Source organism: Nicotiana tabacum, chromosome 23, assembly GCF_000715075.1.
Source record: "Nicotiana tabacum cultivar K326 chromosome 23, ASM71507v2, whole genome shotgun sequence".
NCBI lineage: Eukaryota > Viridiplantae > Streptophyta > Magnoliopsida > Solanales > Solanaceae > Nicotiana > Nicotiana tabacum.
The window spans coordinates 13,970,866-13,995,747 of record NC_134102.1 but is presented as its reverse complement, the minus strand read 5'-3'; the positions used below and the strand labels follow the sequence as shown (position 1 = coordinate 13,995,747).

The 24,882-nt window shown below is 34.7% G+C and overlaps 1 protein-coding gene across 1 annotated transcript; it reads right to left on the bottom strand.

Annotated features, from left to right (window-relative positions):
- Positions 1 to 10,996: 10,996 nt before the first annotated feature.
- Positions 10,997 to 21,139, bottom strand: LOC107827364 (protein PELOTA 1). The gene is made up of 16 exons (XM_016654479.2): positions 20,781 to 21,139; positions 20,571 to 20,653; positions 19,574 to 19,649; positions 18,744 to 18,818; positions 18,605 to 18,661; positions 16,588 to 16,633; positions 15,977 to 16,052; positions 15,687 to 15,762; positions 15,564 to 15,596; positions 15,421 to 15,489; positions 15,143 to 15,249; positions 14,930 to 15,002; positions 14,771 to 14,809; positions 13,451 to 13,545; positions 11,717 to 11,823; positions 10,997 to 11,443 (listed from the first exon to the last, which is right to left on the bottom strand). The coding sequence occupies exons 1-16, from the start codon at positions 20,829 to 20,831 to the stop codon at positions 11,370 to 11,372; spliced, it is 1,137 nt and encodes a 378-aa protein (XP_016509965.1). The 5' UTR covers positions 20,832 to 21,139; the 3' UTR covers positions 10,997 to 11,369.
- Positions 21,140 to 24,882: the final 3,743 nt, after the last annotated feature.

The window sequence follows — 24,882 nt, the reverse complement described above, 5'->3', positions numbered from 1 at the left end:
TGACCCTTAATAAAAGTTGTTCATTGTACATTAGCCTTGTATTAGCTCTTAAACCGGTTGTTTATAAAGTATTCTTTCTTCTTGTGGAGCGGGCCGAACGCCTCGGCAGTAGATAGATGTATCTATGGTTCATGCCGCTCGACCCTCAGCAGTGTACACATTATTCTGGATCGGGTCGTACGACCTCAGCATAATCGTGCGTGATAACACTCGGAGTGTAATCATATATTTGATATCTTTTCTCTGGTTTGAGAGGCTAAGATTATATAAGACAGAAATTTATTTGGGACTTTCCATACTTGAAAGAATTATTTACTTTCTGCTTGTTATTGAGTTATCATTATTATTTACATAACCCATGCTTATTTAGAATTCTGCATTTCTTTGCTGTTAGCCCATAGTAAGTGTCGATGTCGACCCTCGTTACTACTTCTTTGAGGTTAGACTTGATACTTACTGGGTACATGTTGTTTATGTACTCACGCTACACTTCTATAATAACCGTGTAGGATCTGAGGCAGGTGCATCTGGAGGTTACACCGGCGCGCATCCCCCGATACCTTAAGGCCTAGTGGTGAGTTGTTTCCTGAGCCGTTCTGCAACACCTAGAGCCTTTCTTTTGTACTTATTTTCTGTCTATGTTATTTCAGACAGTAGTTAGAGTTTTGTATATTCTACTAGTGCTCATACACTTGTGATACCAAGTCTTGGCACACACTCTAGTAGACCTTATGGCTTTGAAACATTTATATATCGATGATTGCGCTCAATTGTTTTCGTTTTATTTATTAAACTTCCTACTTCTTAAATCTCTTAATAAATAGAAATTTAAATTACTTGGAGACCTATTAAAAGGAGTAATCACGTAGTTATTTCATCGTTGACTTGCCTAGCGGCGACGTTGGGCGCCATCACAACCTATAGGAGAAATTGGGTCGTGACAAGTTTAGAATGAATGGGCAAAGGTTGAAATACTACCTTCAAACGAGTGACGAAAAAGGAGAGAAAGATGTGATATAATTGAACGAACCTCAATATATGAGTGAAGTATAATATGGAAAGTCTGCGTCATGCCGCGACGTCAAATACGACACTTCCTGAGAGGCAACCTATAATTTTGTTATAATTCGTTTTGTCGTGACGTTAAATCAAGAGTTTGTTGGGAGGCAACCCAATTTTTTTTATTTTCATCCAGTTGTCAGTTACTTTTCAAAAACAAAAATGAACGTGGGGAGGCAGCACCGAAGCGAAGGTCGCTTCGCGAGACAGAGACCAAGAATGTTGAGGAGAAAACTTTTGGGGACAGCAAAGTGTGTCTCGCTTTGCGAGACTAGGACCAAAGGAGAGAAAAACAAATATAGAGTGGACAGCAAAGTGCCCGTGGCTGCGCGAGACCGGGACTGGCCACAACTAAATAGGTAAAGGGGCGCACCTCCAGGTCCATGCCGTGCGGTCCTGGCGCGACCCCAAGTATTTTCTTAATTTTTTTTCTATTTTTTTATTTTCTAGTTAGTTTATAAAATAAAAAAAGTAAAAAAAGGTCTCCCATTCACTTAGGTCATGACACTATTGGCAAATTGAACCAATGAAGCTTAACAAAAGTTGTGCACATAAAGTGTTCAGTGAATTGCCCGAATGAATTTTTTGGTGAGGTTTAGTGAAGTTTGAGTAGCTAACCTACCTCTAGTGGCAATAAGAATATATCTTAAGTGTGGGGTGGTCGTTGGGTGTCTTATGAACTTCAGTTGTGCTCTTTATAAGACAAATATCATTTGCGACCAACTTAGGCATGACTGAGGTGCTGCCTAACCCACATGTTGTTGAATTGTGTTAATTAATACGGACTAACTATCAAGTTACAAACTGATGCAAAGGGGCTCCAGACAGTTGATTCCAGTGCTACTGATGGCACTATTGTAGAGGAGCCAGGACTAGCCGCGATTTTGAGGGAGTTTCTGACACCCACTCTACTTTTGATCTAGCTTATTTGTATTTTTGTGATATTGTCCAACTGAGGATAGTGCACATTCTTCAGTGTGGGGTGAGGTGTTAGACTAATTTTTGTGGCATGTACTTAATTTTTAGTGATAAATTTTAAATTGCATGATCACTCTTATGGCCATTGTAATGGTATAATTGTAGTAATTTTTTTATAGTGGGTTAATCCAGGATTTTCTTTAAACCATAGTTCTTTTACGAGGATGCCATTTTCTTAAATAGGGTATATTTAGGTAGATATTTGTTTCAAACTTTGTAAAGAATTGTGGACTTTTCCCGATGATAGATTACCTAGACAGTTTTCTCGAGGGACTAAAGTCTAATGGAAAATACAAAAAGATTTTTTTTTCTCTTTTATTTTGTTTTCTGGTTGAACTGACAGTGGAATTGGAAGAAGCTTGAGTAATTTGTGCTTTTGACATGTTTTATATCGAGGCTTAGGTCTGGAGCATTTGAACTAAGTACTTTCTTCATGATCTCTATAATTACATGCCTTGACAATATATGTGGCTTTCTTTTGACACCGAGGCTCATTTTTTTACTCTTGTGATAAATTTTCGTGTGCTGAAATTTTATGATGATTGTGCTAGTTGCTTTAACTCGTGAGTCAGGTCTGGGCTCCTAAGTGAGTCATGTGCATTATGTGAGGTGAGACTTTAGTGTACTCTGTACCATCCTTGCTAGTCTAGAACTTGTCCCGTGTGTGAGTTAGCAAAATAATTAAGTCTTATAAGTTTGGGAAGCGATATAGGCTTTCTTTGATTGACCATTTAGCATATTTATCTACCAGTGCTAAATTTATCCGTAGTAATCCCTTTTGAGCATGTAGACCTTTTCTTTGGCAGCCACATTACAAGCTGAATCCCCTTTGTTCTTAGTCAAATCTTGTTAAACCTTTACCTCCGAAAGTACTTAAGTACCTAGAAAAGTAAAGAAAGAGAGTAGGTAGCTTTTGAATGGAATCATAGAAAGGCCGAAAAGGTGCACTTGTGTATAAATTAAAAAAACACTAGCCAGAAATATCAAATTAAGGAGAGTGAAAAAAATGAATAACACCTCTCATATCTTTGTCTGGGCTAGTAAGTATCTATATGTTGATGTGCTTAATAAAGAAGGGCCTAAATGTGCATGATTTCATGGAAAGACATCGAATTGGTCAAGACAAGAAGATGCTTAAAAGTGAAGTGTAGTGTATTAAAGTGCTTAGGAGAGTTAGTCACTATTTTCTCAAATATTTTCTACCCGTCCTTTAGCCTACATTACAACCTATAAAGTCCTACTTAATCCTAGACTTTGCAAGTTTAGATTAGTAGAGACTTACACTACGGACAAGCCTACGGTACGAACTTGGGTGGCATAAGAGTTTTTTTGTGAGAGTGAGCAAATTCTTTCGATTTGAAAGTCCTTAAAATATACTTGAACTTATATTGAGTGTGTGGACTACTTTCTCTGTGGTTTGTTGGTAAGGGCACATGATTTGCAAAGGATTGGTAGAGACCTTGATTTTTGAGTTGGCACAAGGAGCTTGTCATGGTGTGGAATACATTTGAGTCAAGTTTTGAGGCGAGGATGTTAGAAAGAGCCACATGAATATTTTAAATAATCTTGGCATGAGTTTAAAACTTGAGGAAAGGTATGACAAGTGCATATGCGGGGTTCTAATCATTGATATAAACCATTGTTATTGGTATGATGCTTGAGTATATTTTGAAAGGTAATTCGTGCCTATGCTCTTGATTTTAAGTTGCTCGACGACGAGCAAGAGTTTAAGTGTGGGGTGGTGATAACGGATGAAAAGTGCATGTTTTGAGTGTGTTTGTGTATTAATTCTTGTGTGAGTTGCGGGAGTTCACATCTGTTTTGAAGTGAAAATATGCCCATTTCTTATGTGTAGGAACAAACTTATGCGGAAAAGGATCAAATAGGAGAAAAATTGGTGAAAAAAGGAGCTGAAGAGAAAAGTTCTGGACAACAAAGCGAGGTTCACTTCGCCAGACCGGGACTGAAGCAGAAGAAACTAGAAAAGTCCTGGACAGCGAAGCAACATTCACTTTGCCAGACCAGGACCGGAGAAAAAAAAATCAGATTCTCCAACCCAAAATAGAAGAAGGAAAATTCGCCCCATACAAACTCTAGCCACTATAAATACATCCTAAAATGTGATTTTGGATGGAGCCACTATTCTGGAGAGAGAAAAGACTTTGGAGAGGCAAGAACACGCTTGGAGCAAGGAGAAGGATTCAACTTCATATTTTTTTCTCTTTCTTCCTATTTTCCATTGCTATGAATTCTAGTCTTGTATTTGTGCAAATAACTATGAGTAGCTAAATTCTCATCTAAGGTTTGATGGAACCTATTGAAGGATGATTTTTCTACTGTATTTAATATAAATTTGCCATTTACTTTTCTCTACTTGTTCAAGTATATTATTATTGTTGTTGGTTGAAGGACCCTCAATTGAATGTGCCTATTTAGTGTGTACTTCTCGAGAGAGAGTACGCATTTAGGTAGTTGTTGAACAACACCACTCCTAACGTATTTGAGAGATCAATACAGAGGGTTTAAAGGTGGGATTAGAGATAACAAAACCTTGGTGCGATCGTAGTGAGCGGTAAATTAGTGTCAGCTAGCGTAGTTCGAGAGAATACGTCTAGTAAATTATGATAGTTGCTCAAGAGAGAGCTACGACACTCAAAGTACTCACGATAGGTAAAGAATACTTGGGCGAATTTATAGGAAACGTAGCGGGGAGGTTCCGACAATAGGAAAAATCTAAAACCCTATACTTTTTCAATCTTGTCTACAACATTTGCTTTGTTAGTAATAAAATTACAGTTGTCTAAATACTTTGCTCTTAGTTAGTAAACACTCAAATTATTATTTAATATTTCTGAAGGTTGATTACTTGAATTCTTGTGAAACTAGTGGTTGTGATTAGTAGGTTAATTCTCTGTGGGATTCGACTCCGGACTTATAAACCAAATTATATTTGCAACAACCGCTAGTCCTCTTAGGAGGCATAGTTGGGCGTGATCACGCATATTATAAGCAAATATATTAGAAAGCAAACAAGAGCTAGTTTAAATTTGTTTTTCTTTTATATAGCCATTTTATATTTGGAACTAGTGAATATATCCGCGCTTCGCACGGTTAAAAAAAAGAATACTTAATACATAAAAATTATTTTTTTGCAAGTTTAGCTGAGATAGAAGAGATTAATTTTGTTTTATATGATTATACAATTAATTTTATATCATATTATAAATCTTTCATTAGAGTTTTCTTCTCATGGTTGTTCTTTTTATGTACATATCATTAGAATTTAGAACCTTCAATGTTATGTCGTACACTTATAATTATTGTGCTGCCAAGAAAGAGAATAGTGAATACATAAAATTAATTTTTGCAAGTTTAGCTGAGACAGAAATGTGAATACATAAAAAATTAATTTTTGCAAGTTTAGTTGAGACAGAAATGAGAATACATAAAAAATTAATTTTTGCAAGTTTAGTTGAGACAGAAGAGATTAAAAAGGTAATGTATATAAGTATAAAATTAATTTTGTATCACAAACATAAATCTTTTCCTAGAGTCTCCTTCTCATGGTTGTTTTTTATTATGCACAAACCTTCAATTTTATGGAAAACACTTGTAACTATTCTTATCCTCATTATAGCAATAAGCATTCTTTCATTTTAACAAAAATATTTGTCGCATGTAATTCTTTGTCAACACTTGATAGTTGTAGTCATGACTCAAAACCTCATTGGTTGACATGAAGGGTTTGGATTGAAAGCACATAATGAAGTGTTTCTTGATATAAGGAAAGAAAATTATGTAATTAATTAAGAAATTAAATAATAATTTGCATTGTCATTTACCTAAATATTGGAAGATATATTGTGTTATATTGAAAAAATTATTATCATAACTTACATGATTCAATTTTAAAGATCAGCTGTAAATAAATAAAAGAGGGGAAAAAATAGGACATACAACATGCTTATTTAAGAAAAAGTAGATAAAAAAAACATACAATAAGCCTAGACCCCTTATCTCTATGTCTCTTTCCCTAAGCGAATCAACCTGAAACAAAAAAATAAAGTAGATCAAAATCTCAAAGAGTACAACCTCATAAGCATAAAGTAAAGAGCAGTATGTTGTATTATATTAACAAAATAATTATCACGGCTATAAATAAATAAAAGAGAAATAAGAACATACAATATGCTTAAGAAAAAGTACTTATAGAGTGTTAACCCACTTTGCATATTGAGATTATGTCACCTGATCGTAGGCAACACAAGCAGACACCATCAAAATTAGTGGAGATTTTACAATAGTGGCCGATATAAATTAAAGTACAAGAGGATTTCCTCTATTGTTATCCATTATTCTAGGAACAATAGCCATATTTAGATCTTTTTTAAGTTTTTGTGCCGTAAAGTATATGTGTTTTGTAGCTGAGGAATAACAGGAGCATCAACTGAATTAAACATCAAGAAAAGAAGATCCAAATATTATACTAAAGAAAACTCATAGTGAATAAAAATGGCCAAATAAGTATTCATAATTTTACAGCAACAACAACCAAGTATAATCCCACAAGTGTAAATAAGTATTTATAATTTTACAGCAACAACAACTCAGTATAATCCCACAAGTGTAAATAATTATTCATAATTTTAACGTACCTATAATATTAGTTAGTAGTATAAAACAAAAGGAGTGTGGCAGTGGGTTCCCATGTCTATTAATTAGTTGCTCTTCTCTGTGCATTTCTACCTAATACCTAAAGTGAGAAAACCTATGTGTTTTAGAGATATCACAATTCTAACATATATACAAAGCAAACTTTATTGAAAACCATTAGTGGGGAATGTGAATTGGTTGGAAAAAAGGAATATGGACAGACTTAGATGATCAAAACGATGCTTTAGTTAAATGAAATGTTAGAATAATAAATAAGATTAGAATTAGTTAATGAATCACTGCTTGAGTTTTACGAAACGGTGGAGTAATAATTATTAGACTTTATTTTTTAAAATAGCATAAATAGAAAAATATAGCGAAAAGGCCAAAAAAAAAAAAAAAGGAGGATAAAGATAAATACAATGCCTAGTATTTGAGAGACGGTAAATATTCTGCAACCAGAATTCATGAAGCTCATATTAATTTGGTTATCTCTGCCGTCATTTGACACTATATCGTACATAAAATAACATAATTTATAATTTGTCTAAATTGAGAACTTAGAATATATGAATGCATTCATCATCTTCTCTAGCGCCGCATACCTTCTTTGGACAAAGCATCAAACTAAGTCTGGAAACCAATATTTTTGAGCTTACAATTCAACCAAATTGCTAGTGCATGTCTAACACGTACCATTTTATTCTTTAAGCTAAAACAAATTCCGTTAACTGTTGAATAGACAGTAGTTTTACCAACAAATCATGATTTAGGCTTTCTAATGTACCTAGTAAACTTATAGGCATATACGGGGAATACAAAAGAATGCCATAAAATCACTCATTAAATAGTATTTAGGACTTGGGAGTTATCAACATAATCACATATTAAAGGATGTAGCAACGGAATATAAGGGAGGGGAAAAGTTTGAAAGAGCAGGTAAATAGATATTAAGATATCCAATTAAAGATACAATTATGGGGAGGGGAAAAGTTGACTAATTGTACTTGAAGACTTATTTTTTTGGCTATTAAAAATAAGATAAATAGAGAAATGTGGGGAAAAGTCAAAAAAAAGGAGAAAAAAGATAAATGAGTTGCTTGGCCAAAGAGAGGTGCCAAGTCATCTTTTCAATTCTCTCCTTTATATATATATATATATATAGATATATATTATTAGCCCGCACTTGCTTTAAAGAAACTGGGAGATGCCATGATTTTTAGTATTCGTGCTATCCCAAAGAGCATAGAAGGCTAGAAAGAAGCGATTGAACTTTAGATTTGGGTAAGGTCAGGCATTTAATGTCATGTTCGATAGGAGCGAGAAGATTTTGACAAGTGAAGGGGATTTAAAGGTCCTTTTAAAGGGAAAGCCCTTCCTATCAACCTCAAATTTAGTTTAAGAGGGGAGGAATCACATCATCATAGATAGCATTTCTTGATAGTAATCGATCAAGAGTTAGTCTAAATAGCACTTTTATAGTAGTTAGTTTAAATTTAAGTATGTTTGGCACACTCTACGTAGTCAAGATAATTACATTGAGAATACATAATCTTTTTTCTTGAGTTCACGAGTGTAGTGAAGAAATTGGACACAATAGCATGAGTTAGCCAATTTTTGAACTGGTAATCGAAAATAGCTAACATTTACAAAGTCATTAAAAATAGCACTATTTTATTTTTTCAATAAAATAATGGCTATTTTTAATAACTTTGCAAACGCTGACTATAAAATAGCACTATTTTATACGGAGATAAAATTTGAAAAGAAATAACTAGCTGAAACACGAAAAGTTCCAGCATAATATGTTGGATTATGAGGCTCTTGCGTATAAACTTTCAGCATATTATATTGGAACTCCAACACATTATGAAATTCTAGCACATTATGCTAGATCTCATATGTAAAACATTCAAATTCCAGCATATTATGCTGGAATATTTCAGAATTTTTTAAAGTGTTTTTGTTCAGATTTTATCTTTACATAAAAAAAATGACTAAATTTCGATTATTTTTGAAACTGTGACTATTTTTTTCAATTAACAGTTGTAAATCACACTATTTCCGATTTTCTCCCGAGAAGTTTAGTCCAAGCAAACTCCAGATAGTGGCGGTGGTCTGGTTCCTGTTATCTACTTCAGACCGCATGTATTTTACGAATTCTGTTTACACCTAAACTTCATTTATGATAAACATAAATGAGAAAAATTAAATCCATGAGAAATTTAAAAAGACCCCTGATCCATAAGGATGTCTTTGCTTTGACAACACTATGTAATTCCCACGATAACAACCTTCATTTAAATAATATAGACAATCGTAATTATTTAAATAAGCCATTATTACATTATCGATTTTATTTTTAAATCATTAATCAAAACATGTCTATATATTAGTTGAAGTGATAAAATTGCTTTAATTAAAATAGGGATTAAAATTTAAATCAAGCAAAAATTCCGAACCAAACTGGCCGTCCGGTAGACTATGTATTCACATAAACGGATTATATGGTAGAAATAATTAAAAGTTGATTATATAATTACGCGTTACTTTGCTTCAAATTCAACATTAGACTTCTGTTTATACAAGATTTCATTAATGATTGACATAAATCAAGAAATCAAATATCCGATTAACTTAAAAACTCTCCTAATACATATGAATCTCTTGCTACACAACCCTATAAAATCCCCGCCATACCTACTTTAATATTTCATCTTAAAATACAAACTCTAAATTTCTCAATTATTAACCATGGCTAAGAAAGGTTTATTTTCTTGTTTTTTCACTTTTGTCATTTGCATTCTCCTGCTTCTCAATCTATGTTTTGCAGCTGAGAACGTAGTTACTGGGGAAAAATCTGATTCGTCTTCACAAGATAAAGAATTAGATTGGTACCATCCATGGTTCCATCCACATCCATGGTTCCGTCATCCACATCCATGGCTACATCCACATCCGTGGCCATTCGTTCATCCTCCAATGCCTGCTAGCGGTTTTCATCATGCATGGCCATTCCCGCATCCACCCATGCCTGTTGGTGGTTTTCATAAGTTTCCTCATCCATGGTTTCGTCATCATCCATGGCCATTCATGCATCCACCAGTTCCATCTCCACCTAAAGCAGACAAAGGAGAGAAGAATTAAGAATTATTTAAGACATTGAAGTGTTAGATCAATATTTTATTGATCATACATTTTTTTTTTAGGTTATTATCTTTAGGGTTTATGTGTTATTAGGTTTTGATAAAAATAAATAATGGTTTGATAGTAGTTATTTTAATTTTTGAGATTTTCTATTTAGTTTTCGTTGGTAATAAGTGCTACTTATTTGATTTGGCTTATCATGAAAAAAATTCCATTTTTTAATTTATGTTGATTGTTCTCCACTTCTATTATTAACAGACCTTTCTATGTAAAAGAACTCTGTCTTTCAAATTACGTGATCACTACATTTGTGACAATTGAGCTTTGGGAATAGTTGTCATAAAAGATGAAAAATTACCATATAAAGTTGTGATAGGGTCGTAGATACCACTCCATCATTAACCAAAAGTCTCGAATTCCAGCTCTAGGAATTGAGTCACCTTTAATAGGAAGTTATTACTCCAAAAGTGGAAGTTCCTAGCGAATCTAGATCCGGTTTAGTCGAACCCCAAAGCGGGAAAAAAACTTATGAAAAATTGGTTGAGATGTTGCCAATATTCTTTGGCAATTGACACTCAAAACTCCAGAGAAGGGGTTTCCCCAGTCGACTTGTTCCTTTACAGTGAAACATTTTCAAGACTGGGTAAATTAAAAAAAGAATAAGGAAACACTACACTTGATAAAATTTGTGTGAATAAGCAAAGACTTGGATCAATGATGCCATTTTCTGGAGGGAAATTACTTCAATTTGGTTAACCAGCTGCAGCAAGATGATAGATAAATTTTGCAGACTGGAAAATATCTTTCCAATCTATTCTTTTGAAATTCACTTTCACATCTGGTGCCGCACATAAATAATTAAATAAGAAGAATTTTGTAGTTGGTTTATCTCGTTTTATGAATTTACAAAGAAAAAAGGGTAACCCGGTGCACTAAGCTCCCGCCCGGGGTCCGGAGTATTTCCATGGCTTGAACCCGTGACCTCCTCACATGGCAAGCTACTTCATCAGTTACGTCAAGGCTACCCTTCTATGAATGTACAAAGGAAAACGGAAAAAAAAATCTGGAAAATGAAAGGAAACAAGCCAAACTCCTGAGAAACAATAAAAAGAATCAAAACAATGTGATTGTAAAAGAAAGAACAGCAAAACCAAAGCACCTGTCAACAACAAGAGAACTTCACTTAAAAATCAAGAGTCCAAAGACTTGTTACATCAGCGTACCACTGAATTAAGATATTCTAATTGAACATGAAAGAAGTGAATACATTAAAATGGGGCTCCTATAAGCAGAAACCTGCGATGAAAAATGCCGCTACAATGATATAGTACATCTCTATAGTCAACGATACATTACATTTAAATTAATAAAAAAGACAAAATTCGAATGTACAACAACACGGCCATCTCCATTCCTAAGAATGCATTACAGCTTCAGTTTCTCACTCTTTCTACAGTGAATAGTTTGTTCTGGTGTATATGGCACTTTTAAGAGTATAGATATAACATTACCCACAAACGGCCTGTCTTCATTCACATCTCTATATCTTCCAGTTCCGGCAAAGGAAAACGAAGGATTGCAGCAATGCCAGTTAGCTGTGCCAATTCTGTGCCCCCAACCAAAAATTATTTCAATCAGCCTAACTAAATTTGCAGTAAAACATGTGGGTTTGCAGGGAGAAAAAAAAGTTTAAAGCGTGAATGTGACAATGAACATGTGCACAGAAAGGGAAATATTATTTGAGTCGCTAGACGAATCAATTTCGGACTTGTTCTGTAAAACACTACCAAAGGCCGAGTAAAATAAAGTCTGACTGGGAATGCCAGATGTAAATGCTGGGAGGAAAAGGAAATCAACAATAAAGTAACTATATACTCACGTTCTCCTGAAACATGCATTGACGAGAAAATGAGAGCAGTACCACCTGAATCCTTGACTGAATCAACCAGATTAGCATACTTTTTCCTCGTTGCTACATCAGAACTCCTGTCAACAGATCAGAAGATGTTAGATATTTCTCATATACAATCAACCAACTATTTACACAAAGGAGTGAAAGAGATACAGTAAGATGTTTACACCTAACCAAGTTACTACACAAAGCCCTAGCCAACGACTTACTCCCACCACTCACATGTTCCTCTAAAATAAAGTCGGTTTAAGGATAGCATGTATCCGATTTCTAAGAAACAGACAACTAAATTGGCAGGTTCATTAATGCGAAAAAAGTAAGAAACGAAAACAAAAGAAAATGAAGGGAAGTAGTTCTATTTCACCCATGAAACAGGGTTTGGCACTCTGCACAAGCGCTTGAGGGTAGACCTGTTAAATGGGTCGACCCGAACCCGTCGACTCTTGGCCCATGGGTCCTTAACCGGCCTGGACCGGTTCACTTTCTTATAGGGGGCGGTCCGGATTTGACCCATTAATCAAAACATGTTGACCCGACCCGGACCCGTAACCCGGGCCTTAACGGGCAGAATCCAATTTAATTAAAAAAGTTAAAAACTAATAAATGATAAAAATTTCAAATTTTATACATATATACGAACTTGAAATTACTATATGTCCTTGAAGCCGGTTAGAATAAAAATGAATGAAAAATCATACTTTATTAACAATAACACTTGAGATACATATAGAATTCGACTATTTCTATAACTAATAGTCTAAAACACATGGAATTCGACTATTTTGACAAGACGCCTCATAGTGTATGGTACTATATATATATACTCCCTCCATTCACTTTTACTTGTCCACTATTGATTTTGCACACCCCTTAAGAAATAATAAATAAAGTGCATAATTTACCATGATACCCGTATTAATTGGTGTATAGTCTTAATAAATTTGAAAAATAATTTGGAATGAGCAATTAATGCCAAGGGCAAAATAAGAAAAAAAAATTATTTCTCTTGATATGCGAAAGTGGACAAGTAAAATTGAAAATCTATTTTTCGACTAGTGGACAAGTAAAAGTGAACGGACGTATATGTGAGCTGGTCTGGGCCGGTTGACCCGTGGGTCAGCTACCGGTTCGGGTCCGGGCCGGTTCAGTGGGTCAAAATATTATAGCCCGGCCCAGGCCCCTTAAATTAATAGGTTGGTCCGGTTAGAGTTTCGTGGGTCATGGGCCGGTTAAAGGATCAATTTTAATGGGTTATGTGTGCCGGTTCGTGGGTCGACCCGGCCCATTTGACAGGTTTACTTGAGGGAGATGTTCTATTGATCTTCTGGACCATGTATTGACACGGTACATGAATGTTTAAATCTTAGAGGCCACTTTTGAATTTCACATAAAGAGTAGATATGTTGGACAAAATATCTCATGAAAGCCGCCTCTCCTCTTGACCATTTATAATCAGATATGAAGATACAAAGTTATTACATGTTAAAATATGACAACAGAAATGAAATAGACAAATCCTATGCACCAAAGACACCATTTTAAAAAGCTAAGCACGTAAAAAGAGATATATATCAACTAGAAGAACATGAGTTGCAGGTAAATATATTATCAAGCTATATCTTAATCCAAACAACAATACACTTTCATTTTTATTGCTCGTACAGCCCATCAGTTCAACCCGGGAAACATTAGATAGCTCACCTAAAGAGCTCATCAGTAATGAGAAGTGTCTGGACAGCCATTCGTTCATGAGCAACTTCAACATGCTTTGGTCCGTAGCATGCACGGTCGGGATCCTAGGGAAGTACCAAAAAAGCAACTTAAACTTCCACTAAAATATATATTAAAATAAGAAAAAGAAAACACTCCAATATCAAATTCTAACATAAACATAAGCTTCCACTACTAAAATATACTTAAAAATAAGGAAAAAAACACTTCAATATCAAATTCTGACGTACTTGTTGTGGCAATGTAACTATACAGCTATGCTGTAATTTTGTATTACCTCCTTTTTGACAAGTGGAAGTACATTTAACTTCATAAATGGTGAAGTTCGTTCATATAAATATTAGAGATTCAGTAAAGAAGACATGCCATAAATTTATTGCAGGTTCTTAAAAAAAGAGAGGAAAAAACTTATAACCAAGGGTGTTATCCTTCTCAGTTACTTCAAAAAAATGAAAAGCACCGTTGCAGGGGGGGCATCTCAGATGATAATTTTTCCTCTAGCCCTCTCGTATCAATATGGCGTCACCGTTGCAGACGAATACTCCTCGCACTAAATTCAACATTGGTCAACTAAAGATCCAACTAAGAAACTCGTAGTGGTATTTCAGATATATTGATTAGCAAGAATTTACAGCTTCCATTTGCAGAATTTCCAGCTAAAAAGAATTTCTTTCTTAGTCTAGAAGCTTTACAAAGAATATGAGCCAGCCTCTGATGTTTCAAATACTCAACAGCCAAAACCTACTTACTCATAAGCCTCAAATCATCCTCAACTTATGCATTCCTAGGTGAGAAGAGTGTGAATGTTTTAGTTTCAAAGAATGGTTCACTCGTCAAGTAGGCAGATCGCTAAGTAGCATCAAACTCATTGCACATTTCAGATACAGCTGAGATGCCCTAAAATTTAATAAAAGTTCAAAATTGTTGATTGGAAATATCTAAGAATTATGACAGATCCTTGCTGAAAATAAATTCAACCAAGTTAGGTTGCAAATGAATCTGTTCTTAATATTGAAATATTTCAGATTAGTCCACCTTGATTTCCTTAAAACAGGGATCTCCGTCATGCATAGTAAAACACCTCGACTTTTACTTGAAATTCTCAGGCCTAACAAAGAACCCAAGATGACAGATAGATAAAAACAAACACCAAAAAGAGCCCGCAATATAACTTCAAAGACAAACAATCTGCTTGCATTTTTAGCTAATGAAAGAAAACAATCTGCAATATCCCAAATTTATTAAGAAACATTAAAAAAAAAAATAGAGAGATCAAGGGTAGAAACGAACATTTGAAAGCATGGCGAAAAATTCCTTTAGGGCTTGGACCTGATTAAGATTGGAAGAGAAGAAGAAACTGTAATTCCAAATGAGTAAGAAAAAGACTTTTAAACATAAGTATAAAGAATAATAAAGATCATAATACGTTGAGCAAGGGTCATGAAATACCTCTTTGGCAGCTTTTGTATCTTTTATCATATTCATTACATTTGGGGCCTCCAAAACCTCTTTCAAACTATGTCTGTTAACCAGATAAAAACTTTTGGGCTTAAACAATCGTGCTTGACAATGATTTTACATCATAAATCATAACATATCAACTAGACAAAAAAAGTAGGTGAATTGTACTAAAATAGGAGAGAAAGATAGAGATGGGCACACTTGTATCCCGAGGTTGTATGGACAAGAATTATGCGTGACTTATTTTCTATTATGGGTCTTAGCTGTTTCCTTTCGGCTTCCAACAACAGGTGACGATGAAACTGATCCTGCACATTTAAAACGCAAAAAAAGATTGAAGATATATACCACTATTAAATAACATATGCATAGTAGAGATAAACTTAGGTATTCACGTTCTTTCAGTTATAACATAGCATAAATGTTACTTGCCAAGAAGTGTAACTTTACAAGAAAGAACAGCCAAAAACAAAGAATACCTTGGTGAATCCTGGACTTGCAATCACAGCACAGCGAACTACCTTGAAATCAACATGCTTAATAACGGCCTGAAACAGAAATAAGAACTTGTCACACATTGCTTATGAACATTAAGCAACATTAAGAAGTTGGCAAAGTCTACCTGTAGAACATTATCAAAGAACTTGTTTAACGCCTGCAAAACAAAGTTAAGAACTCAAATTCACTAAGATATCATGTTCAAGATAATTAAATAATACAAAAGCTGAAACAAAAGGAGACGTACCTTATCATAACCTGCAATAGCTGGTCCATGCTTGCGTGGTATAGAAGTCTCTATACGAGAACGAGTAATAGTCACGCTGTTAACACAACATTAACAAGTACATAAGGCTAAATTATGCCAGACTATCTAGTTGACCCAGCCTTAAGCATTCATATAAGTCCGCAATAGAAATTCTGTCATCCACATTCGCCTTTTAAATCATACCATCTTATTTGAATAAAAGAAAAGGAGAGACTCAAGATCTGTTTTAAAATTTGTATTCAAGAGGATTATCAGATTGTCAAGCTTACCTTTTACCAATAAGAAGTATGTGTGCCAATCCTTCTTGCATCAGAACCACAGCCAGATCAGCGCTTGCAGATGGATCTGAATCATCAAATTGGCAAACCGAATTCAGCATAATGAAAGGGAAAACTAAGAGCAGTACTAAATCACATATCCATGTTGGAAGCAATACTGTCAAAACATCAACATTTTTGTAGGGAAACTTTTCATCAGTTCAAGAGCACCCTGTAACGCACACGAAATTGCAGCGGATAATCATGTTCTCACCACCAGTGTACGAGTGGAGAAGGAACCTCTGCAAAAATAAAGGCTAAAGCACACCTAGACTGAAACAAGCTACCTGAGAACTAATGCACCTATAAAGCAGTTTCACTATCATGTCAATTGATTATTAATCTAACAATGTACTAATGCGTAACTGCTTATTCATCAAATCAGCTCCAGCACTTAAAAGTAATTTTCGGCACTTGGTGGTTAAAAGCTACTTTACTTCAACTAAGCCAGAGGAGCTCAAAGTCAGGCTATGAATTAAAACACCTAATATTGCAGATAATGGTAATGGCAGCACTTGAACAGCTAAAAATTTAATTTTGTTAAAGTGTACTGTAAAAAATACCAGAAGCTTGACGAAGAACCTCCCGCGCCAGTGAGTCCCATACCACCTAAATTAGATAATCTTGGTCAAAACTAATATATATGTAAACTATTGTAAAAATCAACTCTGTTTAGATAAGACTACGATTGAAGAAAAACAAAACAGCACATGATCATAAATTTGCTAATAAGAAAACATATGAAATCAGAAGGGAAGATGATAAAGGAAAGAACAATCACTTTGAATCACTATATACAAAGAAATCCAAAATAATTACTGTCCATGCATAGATGGAAGTATATACAGATTACAAACAAAAGTTTTAAACGAAAACGCAAATACCTTTAAAAAATGTTCTTTTGATAAGTGTATACCTTTAAGTAATATATCTAGCAGCAAAAGAAATTTTGGCAAATTTCATTCAGCATGTACGCTGATCCACATACTTTCAAGTTTTACCTTTAATTCTCAGCTCAGGTTTTCATATTTCGATCCAAAGTATTCCTTCAGTTTCCTATGGAAGCCTCAGGTGACAACTACGAATAAAAGATTTTTTTTTTTTGTTGAAGTACTACGAATGACAAATAATAGACATCACAAGATTGAGTACGTGTTATCTCCGTTTTCTCTAATTTCAGATCTTCTCTTTTATCCCATACCTTAAATGTCTTGTCTTTTACTCATTCTTTTTACTGCTAAACCTTCTTTCTTTTTTACAATAACCACAATTAAGAAACACTAGTCTGTTTACCGAAACTGACGATGGAAGACTAATCTCTACTAAGTTAACCAAGTGGTCGAAAAGATATCTCGAGGGTCCTTTGGTTTGTCCATAACTGTAAGACTTAAGTACATCATAAAATTTGTCTTATTCCACAAAACTGAAGATTGTATGTGCGTTATTACAATCAATGTTCCTGTTAGGAAGAGTTTGAGGTGCTCTCCAAATGTAAAAGAGCTCATAAATTGAGAATATTTTGCAACATGAAAATTAAAGTAAAATGATTTAGCATAAGGCTTTTGGGGTCCTTTTTTTAAAACTGCTTTATGGACCATTTGGCTGGGATAATATAAATAATATCCTGATTATTGTACCTAATTCATCTCCTATCACTCATTTAGTCTCTAACATAAAACCTTATCAAAAAATTTAGCCTCTAATATAAAAGAATACACCTTGGTTATATTGATTATGCAGCAACTTTGTATAAAGCAGAAAACAAATTTTAGGAAATTTTACCAAATTTCTTGTACTCCCTAAGTATACGAAAAGAATTTCTTCTACCTGAACCCAGATTGTTGCATCACTTAAATATACATTAACTAGGTAACTCAAACCCTTCATTTACCCTATCATTGCCCCGACCCCTACCTGTGTTGGACGAACAAGGGGACATAGATCCTTCATACTACATATAAAACAAGCTGAAAAAAGATAATAACCCCCTCGGTACATTCGGTATTGGTTATTCTCACCGAAGTCCAGATAATGTATAATAAAGGAGTTAATAACAAATTAACAAGCAGTGACACCTTAAGGAAATTCTCCAACCATTGTAAACTTGTTTATGAGAGAACAATGACAATATATTTGGTGTGTGCTTTTTTGACGTGTACTGAACAACACTTAACTTTTTCTTGGGTTATTTGGCATGGAATCAGATACGAAAATAACCACGGTGGAATTATCATTGATGTAGACGGGTTGTTCAGCCTAGAAGGCAGCCAGAAAGTATTATATGTACACCTTTTGTGCATGGTGTGAACTGCCTCGAAGGGGCATCAGTGGCGAGACATAAGCTGAAATATAGTTGCTTAAGTAACTTGTTCTCTTCTTTTTTCTTTCGGTCGGTGTGTTCATATTAATGTAAATGGCCTGGATAATTTTATAGACTTTTTGTGCTCGGTTGAGATGCAATTCTAAAGAAAATGTACCACCAGCTTGATAGCTTTTGAAATTCAAAAAAAAAATATCTCAAAAGTTTTAAAAGAAAACACAGAGTGATAGGTGGAAAAGAATCAAACGGCAGCATTGTACCTTTCTTAGCACAAAAGGCCTGTGTAGCTCAATCTCCAGAGTGTGAAAGGCCCCTATCTGCAATAAAATAATTAGAGTTTTTTGCCGCAGCATCAAAGCAAGGAACTTAATCAAAAAGATTAAGTTGAATGATACACACCTTTACATGTTCATTCTCCAGGATATTCTTCCCACGAATACGCAAGGCAGAACCTTCTTTGTCGTACTCAACATTCTAAAACACCAAATTACTTACACATTATACAACTTTGGAACGCAATAGACTCAAATGAAAACCCTAGAAAGAGCAACTGTGTGTTTCCTACTTTGTGGTGACACTACAATTATAACCATTACAGTGGAACAAAATTATCAATGTCGCATCTATTGTGATTCATATGAAAGGGAGCATTGATATGTGGCAATCACATCGTATTTCATACACATGTTGTATTGACATCCTCAAAATATATCAAACTACCCAAAAATCCTTCATCTCGACCAAATTAGAAAAGGATTCCTGTATTTTTTCTTTTTATGATCAGTGAAAGACAAAGAAAAGTCTCCTCCACATCCTTTAGTAAATTCTTCTCTATAGTTTATTGATTTCAAAGTTTATCCTTCAATTTCTCTTAACACATCTTATGCTGGAAGGTAAGACCAAGTCCTGATCCAAGGCCCACACCCAATCAAACTATCCTTTTCCCAACTTTGGGACAGATGCACTATATTTTTTTCTTTTTTTTTGGATAAGATAAAGTTTATTGATGGAAGTCAGTGAGAAGCTGGACATGTGTACATCCAAAATAAGCGAGCATTACATGTCGTATAATGAACAAAGAAAGTCAACCATGGAATCTGGCTCTAACTGCACTCAGCTAAATATTTTACTCGGATTCAGAACTAACACTATAAGATGAAATAAACAATTAACAAGAATGTTAAACTTCCCCCTTCACAGCTGAATGATGCGTCTAAATGTTTTCTTACCTCAACTTTAACTTCCAATTTCAGTTTCACTCGTTCAGCATCTCTTCCTCCAGAAGCAGCTTCCCTTAGAACCTTCCTACAGGAAATCACAAGCAATAATGAATGCTTCCAGTAGGTTATTTTGTGATAAGCGGAACTGTGTTCGCAGTCAGCAAAGAGCCACATAACATAATTTGCAAATAATAGTTGCTCTCAATATAAAAATGAGTATTCATCGCTAGCTTTAAGTAACAAAAGTAACTTTATTATATCAACCTGGGCAATCAGTAAAGACTCACAATCTGCAAAAAAATCAAGCTTCCTTCTAGTTACGTTGTCATTCACAATTTCAGTGTCATAAGAAAATCTAAACAAATTTAACTAAGAATTTACTAATCATTAGTAGGTCACTTTGGAAATTATGCAACACAAAGTTTCAAGATAAATAAGAATATTTAAGAAATAGCTAATTAACAAATAACTGACGGCATAAAACAACATAATTGCTACAAAAAATATAGATTTTGCAGAACGAGAAGTATGTGTGTGTAATTTATATAGAACCAATAATGTATTTGAAAACAAAGTCAGAGGCTTCTAGAAAACTTTCAAACAAACTGAATTTGGACCTAATTAGCTAGAGACACATATTCAAGAGTTCATTCATCCCAAAGATTCCATCTTTCATGATTAAATTTATAAAAGTGCAAGAAACTAACATCTTTTGTAGCACCTACAAGATACCAATTACTCCTTTTATCCCAATTTATGTGATGGTATTTCCTTTTTAGTTTGTTCCAAAAAGAATGACACTTTTGTTTTGTATATTTAGAAACAAATTTTAAATTTAATCTTCGAGTTTTATCCTTGACGAGATGATTTTTAATAAATGTCTATGGCTTATTTTCTTAAAACCCCGCGTACAGTCAAATACCGCCATATAAATTGGGATTGAGGGAGTAAACTCATGTATTGAAATTGAGCAAAATTATATCGAAATTGGGCAAAATTGTAATACCTGACAGTAATAGCTAAGACAGTATCACCTTCAGCTATCAGATTATAGGCAACCCATAAATCATCCGCTTCTTCTGGAACTATCTGTAAACAAAAAATATGATTATTTTTTTTTCAAAATATATAATACCCAAATTAATTTGATCGTTTTCTTTATTTTGGGGTGTCAAAATATAACGAAAATTACTTAATTCAATGAAAAAGAAATTACCTTGACGCTACCAGGGCCATCAGGAACAAGGTCTCTGCGAACAATTTTCATAATTCAATAAGGTTTAACCTCAAAACTTATTGGGAGATTCAAAAATTTTGTTTTTGTGTGTGTGTGTGTGTGTGTGTGTGTGTGTGTGTGTGTGAAAGAGGAATAAAACTCTATCTTTGGTTTATTTGTAAGAGAGATTGGTTCAGTTGATGGAAGTTGCAGGTTTTAACGGTTGAGTCTCAGTGTCCTCGTCTGTTTAGGTTTTTTACTATTTAGCTCGATTAGGGGAAGACTTAAGAGTTTTTATTTTTTATTTTTCTCTTTCTTTTGCTTTCATAGCAGCAAAGTCACAATTTTCTTTCCGTCATATTAAGTTTTACTCATAATCAACATATCTTATATCCTGGATGAAAATGGGGTGGTGCGGGTTAAAGACATATGCGTGGCGGGATAGAACGGGTTTAGATAAATACGGGTACGGGATAGTACGAAGCGGGTTAAAATATATTTTTTTGAATATCTGTGCGGTGCGGGTGCGGGTGCGAGTTTGTCACTTTGTGCTAATTCTCTTCGGCCTTTTTTGTTCCCCTCTCGGCTCTTCCTCTAAAGACAAAAGTCTAAAGCTCTCTATCAGTGATAGAATGTAGAGGATTCAAATTCTTTATATAAAAATCAAATCATATTAAGTATTAAAATCGTTCTATCATCTAAACCTGTAGAATTAACTTCACAGCAATTAATATATTAAGAATTTAATTTGGTTTATTCTGTGATTTAGCTGTTGATTTCGGTGAAAACTTTCAAATTTTTCTGTGCTTATATTTCTTGCAAATAGTGACGGAATCCAGCTTAAATTTACAAATACTTAAGTGAATTATATAGTAAAAAAGAAAACCCAAATATCAAAAGATATTGTTATTAATGTTCAGTCTTAGTGTTTAGCTTCTGTAGGCTTATCTACTTAATTGATTACTGTTAAAAAGGAAAAATTTAGATTGACAATGGCATATATACAAATATAATTGAAAGCAAAAATGAATAAACATAAAAATAAAACAAATTTTTAAAAAATGAAAATTTTGGGCGGGGCGGGGCGGGGCGGGGGCGGGTGGGATGCGGGGCAGGTGAACGTGGGTAAAGTGCTATGCGGGGCGGGGCGGGACGGGTTGAAATTTTGCGGGTTAAGGCAGAACCCGCCCCGCACCCGCTTGCCACTCCTATCTATATCTATATATTATATTAAAAGTTAGCAAAATGTCGTTCGTCTTTTTTACCCTTTAAAATAAAATTAATACTAGACAAAATAGTCATATCAACTTATTTTTCTAATACTTAGGAATAATATTTAATTAATTATCTAATATTTAGGAATAACTATTTAATTATTTTCCTAATTTAAGGACTTTGATTTCAACTAGTTTTTTGTTAATAATATTTTCCATATTTGAAGTAGGTAGGAAATCAAAATCAACGTATTTCTACTTATAAATATGGTATTGTATTTTGCATCCGATAAAAACTAAATATTCACAATCTTGACATGCACTTTCAAAGACGTATTTTTGATATTGAAAGTTGTTATTAAACTAACTAATTGTTTGGATGGTTGTTACTTATTGTATTGTATCGTATTGTTACTTTAAATACAATGTTTCTTTTGGTTGTTACTTGAATTTTATTGTATTGTATCGTTAAATACATCGTTACGTAACGACGAAATGTGCCACTTTATGTAACGACCTATTTGGTGTGGTTGCATCGTTATCTTGTCTTTTTCATCATCTCACCCTTCATTATTATTAAATAATTTTATTTTATCATTTGCTTACCTTTTTATATAATAAACTTACCCCATATCATAATTTTTCTTTATAATATTGCAAGTTTATTCTTCATATTTGTCACGACCCAAAATCTCATATGTCGTGATGGTGCCTATCTCAATACTAGGCAAGCCGACAATCTCAATAAACCACCATATCTTCTAAATTTGAAAACATAATATTTAAATTCAGCGGAAGAAATCTCACAAATACAGATATAAATATCCCAAAATCCGATGTCACTGAGTACATGAGTATCTAAATGAATACAAAGTCTGACTGATAAAAACACTGTCTGAAAATATAGAACAGTATAATAACTGAAGGGAAGAGAGACAAGGTCAGCGGACACCAAGCAACTACCTTGATAGTCTCCAATTGGTAACACACCGAGGTCTAATAGTCGCTGTGTCCAGAAGCATCTGGATCTGCACACGAGGTGCAGAGTGTAGTATGAGTACAATCAACTCAATAAGTAACAAGACTAACCTCTGGACTAAAAGTAGTGATGAGCTCCGCAGGTACAGTCCAGTACATAAATGATGGTACAGAAATGTAGGCATGCTTTCAAGTTCAACAGTTAAACTTAGTACAAGCAAAATAGATTAATATTGCATGAGATGAGGAATGTGACATCTCAATGGAAAGACCTCATGCACTACTGGTCACTAATCATTCGATCATTCGATACTGTTTATGGCCAATCCAACCCAGGGATATTCTATCCCGTATATATATACACATCGACTGACAGCCGGTCACTCAGTACCGTATAAGGCCAATCCAGCCTTGGGGTAATTTATCCCCAAATATAAATGATACGGACAAGATCCATATCCAAGAAAAATTCATCACAATATAAATAAGTAAGGCAAGTTCATGCCCTGGGAAGTCCATTCCGAATATATATATATATATATATATATTCATCTACGCTCACTGGGGTGTGTAAAGACTCCGGATGAGCTCCTTCCGCCCAAGCGTGATGTAAAGCCGATATGGCCTGCTGCAAGCGGGCAACCTCGATCCATATAATGATAAAGCCTATAAGACCTGCTGCAGGCGGGCAGCCCCCTTCCCATAAATACCCTCACAATGGATGAACATGACTGAGTATGAAATATGTATTTTAAAATAATTAAATTCAATAGCAACACGACTCTGTGGGTCCCAAAACATCGACACGTAGCCTAATCATGATCTTTAATATGAGTTCAGCTCAATTTTCTAACACGTGGAGAATATACAAATAATTACACGATTCTTCAATTTTACAACTTCATATGATTTATTCAAGTCACAACACGTCCACATGTTCTTTACCTATCATGTGCATCACCTCCAAACAATTTATATCATACCAAATTCGGGGATTCATACCCTCAGAACCAAGTTTAGAAGTGTTACTTACCTCAAACCGTGTAATTTCTTACTCCGTTATGCCCTTGCCTCGCGAATTGGTCTCTGAAACGCCTTGTATCTAGTCATAATTAATTTGATTCAGTCAATACAAATCATTGGAATTAATTCCATATGAAAATACTAATTTTCCAATAAAAATCCGAAATTTAACTCAAAAATCGCATGTGGGCCCACGTCTCGAAACCCGAGAAAAATTACAAAATGTGAATGCCCGTTCAACCACGAGTCTAACCATATAAATTTTTCTAAATTCCCGATTTACACCTCAAAAATACGTAATTTAGACGGATTATTCGATGATAATTTAATATTATGGAGTAGAAATGATTGCAAGTGACTTACCTCAAGTTTTCCATGAATTCTCTCTGAAAATTGCCCCAAAAACCGTGCTCGAAGGTCCAAAAAAGGCAAAACTCGGAACCCCTTCGAAATGTATAATGTCCAGGGGTTCCGCACCTGCGACTCACTTAGCCGCTTCTGTGGTCTCGCAGGTGCGCGATTCCAACTGCATTTGCGACTTTTCCCGCTTTTGCGGACTCGCTTCTGCGAAGAAGTATCCGCTTCTGCTGGTTTGCCCAGCTTTCCTTGCCTCCGCATCTGCAACCTTGGTGTCGCTTCTAAGGATTCGCTTCTGCGAGATTCTGTTCGCTTCTGCGGGCTTCCCGCTTCTGCGAGCTTGCACCTACGAGCCATATTCTGCAGGTACGATTGCATGAGAAGGTAGAAATTTCCAGATTTCTTCCAAGTCCAAAATTTAGTTCGTTAACCATTAAAACTCACCTGAGACCCCTGGGACCTCAACCAAATACACCAACAATTCCTAAAATATTATACGAACTTAGTCGAAACCTCAAATCACATCAAAC